Source organism: Budorcas taxicolor, chromosome 5 (genome assembly GCF_023091745.1).
Source record: "Budorcas taxicolor isolate Tak-1 chromosome 5, Takin1.1, whole genome shotgun sequence".
In the NCBI taxonomy this organism is placed as follows: domain Eukaryota; kingdom Metazoa; phylum Chordata; class Mammalia; order Artiodactyla; family Bovidae; genus Budorcas; species Budorcas taxicolor.
The window spans coordinates 117,412,511-117,420,942 of NC_068914.1; the positions used below are offsets into that span (position 1 = coordinate 117,412,511).

Sequence of the window (8,432 nt, forward strand, 5' to 3'; positions counted from 1 at the left end):
AGAGGCAAGGCCAGTGAACAGCAGGGCCAAGGAGGGGGTTGGTCACAGCCCAGGGCTTCAAAGGTGCAGGTGGGACTGGGCGCTGTGAGGTGAAGCCTGAGGGGCAACTGGGAGGACTGGCTTCTCCTGCCTGAGGTGGGAGCCCTGGGCAGTCTGGAGCAGAGGTTGGCAGGGGGACGTTTATCTAACTTGATTTTAAGAGGACTCAGCCTGGAAGCTGGGAGAGCAGTCAGGAGGCTGTGGAAGCTGCCCTGTCCTCTGGAGTGGGGAGGGGGGCACAGGAGATGTGGGAGGGATTCCCAGCTGCATCCCCAGTGTCCCAGGAGTCATTCCCAGTCAGAACGGGGCAGAACCAGCAAAGGGCTCAGATGCCTCCTTGGGTGTGTTGTAGATCTGCCACCACGCGGACTGCGTTTACGCCCTGAGTCTCAGAGCCTCCCACTTGGACCCTGTGTCCCCTGCTGAGTGAGCATTCTGTGTCCCCCACTTACTAAGTCATCACACAAACCCTGAAGGGGTCCCCTTTGCAGATGAGAAAGCCGGGTCCCAGAGGGGGTGAGTGAAACCACAGATCTCACGTCCTTCGCACAGTGCCTGGCACGTAGTGAAACGTTTTACCTTCATAGCACTACTGCAGTGTGGTCATCTCACTTACAGAGGAGACACCAGGGCTTAGAATTGAGGTCATTTGCCCATGATCTCACAGCCATTGGTCTGTCCAGCACGGAAACCAGTGCTGGTAACGAGAGCCCCAGATGACCTGCAGAGCTCCAAGGAGCAGAGTTGCTCCCATGCTCAACCTTCCTTTTCCATGGGCCATCAGTCTGGCTCCAAGAATCCAGAGGAGTCCAGACAGTAGGGAGCGCGTCCCTCCACCGCCACCTGGTCTCCTGTGGGCAGAGACTGGCCTCTCAGCCGTGTGCCTTCCTGCTACAGAATTGGGGTGGTGGGGGACAGATGTCACCTGCTAGGGCCGCAGAGCAGCTCAGGGACCTGACGAGCACTGGGACGAGGCCTCCTGGCTGCTGCCCCACCTGCCGTCAGCCTTGGGACGGAAACACACACACCTCTGTCTGCAGAAAAGCAAGTTCTGCCTGCCCGTTCATCTTTGGTGACTTGAGAGATTTAAGTGAGTTCTACCAATCAGGGTACAACTTCCTCCAAAGTAGGTCATAGACATCTGCTCACGAGATGCTCAAATCTGGCCGAGGGCTAAGGTTTTCTCCCTCTCAGCCGTCAAAACATGATTCCAGGCAGCAAAGTACCGAAGGACTCACGCGTCAACCCTGTAGGTGGCCGGCTGGTGTTTGCCCCCAGGGGTTGATGAATCCTGGGAGGTGAGGATGCTGGACGGCCTGTGCCAGGCCCCAGGCTGGGTCTGTCTGGCTGGGGAGGACGATCACGGGCTGCTGGGCCAGGAGCCAGGACCCTAGGCTTCTTCCCCTATCCGTCTGCTCTGGGGCCCTGGGCATCTCCTGTTTGCCCATCAACAAACATGACGGGAAACAGGTACAGCAGTGCTCCTGACACTGGGTGCCCTTCCGAACCCCCTGAGAGCCAGTGGAGGGCGGCCTACTCCATCCTAGGACTGCTCAGCACACCCACCGGGATCTGTGGGGTGAAAGTAGTGGGGAAGGCTTTGCCCCACCCATCCAGGACTCTGGGGTCCCCACAGGGAGACCCCTTTCCTGTTCCCTTTCCCCAGCCACCACACCTATACAAACATGGGTGTGCACACACACACACACATGCACACACCCCTCTTGAGGCAGTAGCAGGCCTGTGCTGGAGGAGGCTCCCAGTACACACACACACACTCCCCCCCACACACACACACCCCCCCCCTCACACACACACACATACCACACACACATACACCCCTCTTGAAGCAGTAGCAAGCCTGTGCTGGAGGAGGCTCCCAGTACACACACACACACACCCCCCCACACACACACACACATACCACACACACACACACCCCTCTTGAGGCAGTAGCAGGCCTGTGCTGGAGGAGGCTCCCAGTACACACACACACCCCCCACACACACACACATATATACCACACACACACACACACACACAACCCCTCGAGGCAGTAGCAGGCCTGTGCTGGAGGAGGCTCCCAGTACACACACACACCCCACACACACACACACACATATATACCACACACACACACACACACAACCCCTCGAGGCAGTAGCAGGCCTGTGCTGGAGGAGGCTCCCAGTACACACACACACCCCACACACACACACACACATATATACCACACACACACACACACACACACAACCCCTCGAGGCAGTAGCAGGCCTGTGCTGGAGGAGGCTCCCAGTACACACACACACCCCACACACACACACACATATATACCACACACACACACACACACAACCCCTCGAGGCAGTAGCAGGCCTGTGCTGGAGGAGGCTCCCAGTACACCAGTGACCTGGCCTCCCCACCACCTTCAGCGCGACTCTCTCTCACCCAGATGGGAGGCGGCAGTGAGAAGAGCCTCAGTGACTGGATGGTGAGGCAAGGCATGGTGAGGACGGGCCAGGCGCACTCGCGGGGGCCTGCCCAGGTGGCGCCAGCATCACAACCAGAGGAGCGCAGGGTCGGCCGAGGGCCTGTGGGCCCCACCCAGCGCCCAGCACAGTCCCGCTCCCCCTGCTCTCGCTTCCACGGCCCCTCGGCACTGCCTCGGAGCAAGGCCTGGGCAACGCCTCTGGCAGCTGGGAGGTGCCCGGGGCACGTCTGGGTCTGGGCCACATGCCGGCAGAGCGAGCTGGAAGGTGCAGCCCAGAGAACTTGCTGCTGCTGCTGCTGCTGCTGGGAAGCCAGCTCTGCCGCTTCTCTGGGGTCCCCACCCCCTCTGGGGTCTCGGTGCTGAGGACAGGGTTTGGGGCCTGAGCTGGCTTTGGTTGGAGGAGGACTCGCTCTCCCTCTGTTTCTCAGAGTAGCTGAGTGGTAGCTCGCATTTCCCGAGCGTCTGCCCTGTGCTGGGTGCAGAGCTGCGCTCTTTATCTCCCTCGTCTCTTTAATCCTCACAACGACCTGGACCTAGACGGTAGGTACTGTCATCCTCTCTAACAATGAGCAGTGAGGGTGAGAAGAGCTAAGTCACCTGCTCCAGGTGCAGGAGCCCAGCCAGCTTCTGGTCTCTCTTACCCCAGAGTCTGTGCCCATAACCTCCGGCTGGATTCTTCAGATGTCTTTCGAATGGGAAGACCCCACACCAGCCCTCAGCCCCCGCCCTGTGCAGGGCTGTGTGGCAGAGTCACAGTGACCCATCGCCTCTGGGCCCACCAGCCTGGCCACCTCTGGTCGTCTCGGCCCCTGCCTCCTCACTGGCCCTCCTCTGCCCACTTCCACCAGGAACTCTGAGTCTGCGGAGGCTTGTGGGGACAGCCCGCGGCCGTGCCCCTGCCCCAGCCCTTCTGCCTGGCTGCCCACTTCCTGGGATTTGAATAATACCATGCCAGTTGTCAGGAGCCCCTCTCCATCCCCTGCTCAGCCTGCTGGCCCACATCCGCCTCGCCCACAGCCTGGCACAGCGAGAACTCGGGGAGACCTCAGCGTCCCAGGCAGCTGGGCCAGAGCTGTCTTGGAGGGACTGCCATGATGGGGCTGGGCAGGTCAACTGGCCCCGTCCCATGAGTGAGGGGCTCAGGTTGGGCAACTCCCCCAGGGCCGTAGCCAGTGGACTCAGGCTGGTGAGGGGCACTGCCCTGCCTCACCCCTGCCCTCCCCTCCAGATCCCCGTCACCCAGGCCTGCCTCATGGAGGACATCGAGAAGTGGCTGTCCACGGACGTGGTAAGTGGGGCCCGCTCCTCACCCACCTCACCTGGGGCTCCCATGTTCCCATGAGGAAGTGGCCGGTGTGGGGGCAGGGCCAGCAGCTGGTGAGTGGCATCAGCAGGGCCAGTGCCTCCTCCCCTGCTGCTTCCCAGTATTTCGCCTTAGAGGCGGAAGCCTCACACTCCTTGCAGCCTCTGGGGCCTCCCCTTGCCCAAGCCTGCTGCCTGCGTGAGGGCCCACTGTGGGCAAGACGGGCCGCCCGAGGGCAGCAGGGACGTGAGAGCCCTGAGCTCGGCACCTGGGGTAGCTCGGGGAGTGGTGCCAGGAGCCCCATTGTGCAGAGCGGAGACTGATGGGCAACTGTCAGGGGTGCTGTGCCAGGAGAAGGGGGCCCAGCACCCTCCAGAGCCCCCAGTGTGCAGGAGGGGCAGTCAGTCCAGGCCCCCTTCCAGGTTTCTTCCCCAGCCTCTGCCAGCCCACCGCTCATTCTGAGCACCAAGGATCAGGTGCCTGGGCACTTCCTAGCTCCAAGGCCGCCTTCTACAAGCGGCCAAGACCGTGTTTATGCCCACGGTCCATCCGTTTTGCCTAGTGGGTACAGGCTCACCTCCAGCCTGGCCCCTAGTTGAGTGTGTGTAGCTGGCACAGGTTTGGGTGTCAGCCTCTCCACCATGAGCGAGTCTGCCCATCCCTTTGGACACTGGAAAGGGTGGAACTGTGCCCTCAAGGGCACCACACCCTGCCCCTGGCATTCTTCGGGAAGTCCTCCGCTTTAGCTTGCCAACTACCCCGTGAGTGTCACCAAGCAGAGAACTGAAGCTCAAAGAAGCAAAGTGACACCCAAGGCCCTGTGGCTCAGAAAGTGGTGGGGCCGAGGTCTGGGCCCTCTGGGTCAGCCGCTGAGCCCCGCCGTGCCCGCAGCTAACCTGCCTCCTTCTGCCTTGTCAGGGGAATGACGTGGAGGAGCCCAAGGGCGTCACCAGTGAAGGTAGTAGACCCTGGCCCTGCCCACCTTTCCCGCACTCTAGCCTCGGAGCCCAGCCCCAGCCTCCCTCTCGTTGCTCTAGAATTCGACAAGTTCCTGGAAGAACGTGCCAAAGTGGCTGATCGTTTGCCCAACCTCTCCAGTCCCTCAACCGAGGGGCCCCCAGGCCCTCGACCTGGCACTGCCCTGAGAAAGAAGACCCAGGAGAAAGACGACGACATGCTGTTTGCCTTATGAGTGTGGGGCCTGGCGCCCTGCTGCCCGAGCCCCAGTTGTTCCCACACCCCGTGGCGGGGGCCTGTCCCTCCTTTGGTGTAAAGGCTGCTTGAGGGTGGCTGGTCACATCAGTCCTTCTCTTCCCCTTGAGGTTGGGGCCATGCTGCCTGGGAGTGCGGGAGGCAGCTGGATGAGCTGGGGGAGTGAGTGAGTTCTACTCTGGGGCCCTGGACACTCATGCCTCTCCTCCCACCCCCACCAACCACTGCGACTTTGCTGAGGACAGGAAGGCCCCAGGCTGGAGAGGCTGGTCGCCTGGTGGCCCAATGTGACTCCCCTTGTCCTGGGTGATCTCCTCCCGGGACCCGCCCCCAGAGGAGCTGTCTTCAGAGCCCACACTGCCAGTCGAAGCCTAGCCAGAGGCTGGAGACAGCAGAAGTCTCTGTCACAGCCTCAGGCCTGTTCCCCAGTGCCTGCCATGGAGCCCGAAGGGTTGGCCAGCTGTTGAGGGCAGGGCCTGTGGCTCTCTACTGAGAGCACACTGTCCAGATAAGCTGCATGTGATGGGGGGAGACCTCGCCAGCCCGAGGCCGCCAGGGGGCTTCCGGCGATGCTTGTAGCTCCTGGGACCTCCCATGACCTCCACTGCCTTGCCCTCCTTCCTCTGTTCCTCGCAGGGCTCCACCGGGCACTGGGCCGCCCACCTGTCGGTTGATCCTCTTGACTGGGAGAGGTGCCTTCCGTATCCCCAATAAAGGTAGAAGAGCACCGTAAAAGTGGTCAGTCTCCAGGAGGAAGCTACTTGGCCTAACCAGGGCTGGGCTGGGCTGGGCTGGGCTGGGCTGAGGGCCGCCCACGAGACAGACATCTGCAGGTGGGGTAGGTGCAGCGGCAGGACCCAGCCACACCACACCAGCACAGGCTCCGCCACCAGTTGCCTGCCAGGCGGCCCCGTTGCTCTCTGTGGGTGACCTGTCCGCATCCTCAGGCCAGCCCCTGCCCAGCAGCAGGAGCTCTGTGATCACAGAGGCGGAGCAGGTGTGGGGGTGGCAGGCCACTGAGCCTGCAGGGAGGACGCAGCCACGCGGTCCAAGGCCCAGGTGCCAGGCTCTCCCTGAGCTCATGGCACCGAATCCACAACCATGGGTGAAGCAAAGTTGCGTCTCGTTTTCCAGAGGCCGAGTCTCTGACTCGGTGGGTCGTGTGAGCCGCTCCAGGTGCACTTGTTTATCAGGTGCTGGGCACTTTCTCATGCGTCAGTACATCATCCCCATTTTTCAGATGGCAGCGCTGAGGCTCAGGAGCTGGGCCACAGGTCAGGTGCTGGTGTCAGTTCTCATCTCTGTGGCAGCTCAGGTGCCCTGGTCTCAGAGCACAGCCTTTTCCGGGCTGGAATCTTCACACCAGGCTCCCCGAGAGTCACTGCTTGAGGCACATGGGAGCCCCCAACCCAGCAACTCCTCGGTGGTAGAAGGGAAGGGGGCTGGTGTGGGGCTAGAACAATTGACCTGCCTGAAAGGTCAGCGTATGGAGGAGAGCAGAAGTCGGAGTACCTGGGCCTGGGAGCTGAGTGACCGGAGTGGATCCAGGGGCCTCAGCAACCCCCATGTCCCGTGAGCAACAGGTGGGCTGTGTGTTCCGAGGCATGGTCTGGAGCCGGGCACACAGGAGACCAGGCCCAGCCAGCCCTCCGTGAGGAGCTGGGGCAAGGGGAGTAGCTGCAAAGCAGGTACATGGGACCAAAGGCGAGTCCATCCGCCAGGCAGGGAGGAGGGGGCTCATTGTCCAGGCCGCGGCTCGGAGCGTGAAGAGAAGCGAGCCTGGAGAAAGACGGCTGAATGTGACCTCTGACCTGTCTCCCCAGCCTGAACCACCTTTCTCTCCCCACCACCCTCTGGGGAGCAGCTGTGTCCCTGTCCCTGGGCAACCAGTGTCAGCCTGGTCTGACAACTTTTTAGGACCCTTCAGTCACACCAAGCTTGACTGGTCTAAAGGTTACCTCCTGCATCCTGCATGAATTAGCTGTGTCTGCCCAGGTAGTGGGAAGGCTCTGGTTCTCACAAGATTAATATTACGCATCTCCCGGATGCGGTCCAGCCTTGCCTGGCTACTCGGCAGTGACCCTCGTGCCAGCCCTGCCCAAGGATGCTCAGACTCAGAATGGGGGAGAAGCCAGAGTTGGAGTACCAGGCTGGCACACCGTCCCTAGCACCTCTCCACCTTCTCCTGCCTCAGGTCACGCAGAGGTGGCCGGGTGCAGGGGACCGCAGCCGGACTCACCAGGCTGCCACCCCCCAACAGCACTCAGGACAGCAGATGGCTTCTAGAGGCTCCCTCCTGGGCTGTTCTGGCCAGTGGTCAGCACAGTGCACCAGACCACCAGCCTCGGGTGGTAGCTGAATTCTGTGTGGGAGGAAGGCCCCAAAGCACCTGCGTTTTGTGACCATCTTTTTCATAATACCCACCTGTATCATGAGGTTGCGAGCCTCTGGTGGTCAGATAAGAGGACTGTAGTGATAATAGGTGGGTTACCCCCCACCCCTTGGCCTGACGGGACTGCTGCCGGGCACGCTCACACACACGGTGGGGTGGGGGGGGTGGGCAAGCTATGCTGTTGAGCTCCGGCAGGTGTCCCACCTGCTCACTGAGCCTCCAGGCCTCTGACCTGGGTCCCCCGGAGGCTGGGGCCCTTCCCCTGCAGCCCCCCAGGTCTCACCACCCCACATTGCTGCTGCGGGCCCTCCCCCAGCCTGGGCCTTTCCACACCTCACAATGGTCCTGTGGAGTCAGTGGTTTTGACCGCTCTCGAGTGGGAAACGGGGTCGGGGGAGCCGGGAGTGAAGGGTGGGACCCGGTGCTCTGGACGCCGCTGCCCCTGCTCCTCGCTGCCCCCACTGCTCCAGGTGAGTGACGGCGAGCCAGGAAACCCTCAGTGGGAGCTCCAGGGGCTCGTGGCCTGTGCATGGCTAAAGTCGCCTGTTCTTTCCTGCGTGTGGGTACCCCAGTGGCACACCAGATGTGGTTCTGTGTACTGAGAACTCAAGAGGTGAATGTGCCAGGCCCAGTGGGCCCCATGGGAGGGCAAGGGGTAGTAGACACAGGTGTAAGTTCCACACAAACCACCTACTCTGACGTGAAGAAAGCGGAGGCTGATGCCAGGGAACAGAGCCTGGAGGTCAGACAGGGCCCAAGGCCAGTGAGGTGGGGCCTGCCCCAGAAAGCCTGGCCTCGAAGGTGTCCAGGCTTCCTCTGGAGGGGGCAGCACAGCGCAGCCCCGCCTTAGGGCCCCTCCAGAGAGAGGGCCTCTGGGGCTGTGACGGGTGAGGGAACCCTGGCAGAAGCCACCAGCGCTGGCCAGGCTGGATCTCCTGGCACCAGGCCGTGTTTGAGGCCACAAGCCCCAGGTCAATCGCAGCATCAGGAAG

General features: G+C 61.8%; 1 protein-coding gene across 1 annotated transcript in view; it reads left to right on the forward strand.

Moving 5' to 3' along the window:
• Window positions 1–5,773, forward strand: part of TOM1 (target of myb1 membrane trafficking protein) — a 40,209-nt gene extending 34,436 nt beyond the window's left edge. The window contains exons 13-15 of the mRNA XM_052639352.1: window positions 3,762–3,821; window positions 4,755–4,794; window positions 4,874–5,773. Coding sequence (XP_052495312.1) covers window positions 3,762–3,821; window positions 4,755–4,794; window positions 4,874–5,028 — 255 coding nt within the window. The 3' untranslated portion in view covers window positions 5,029–5,773. The remainder of the gene's footprint in view (window positions 1–3,761; window positions 3,822–4,754; window positions 4,795–4,873) is intronic.
• Window positions 5,774–8,432: the final 2,659 nt, after the last annotated feature.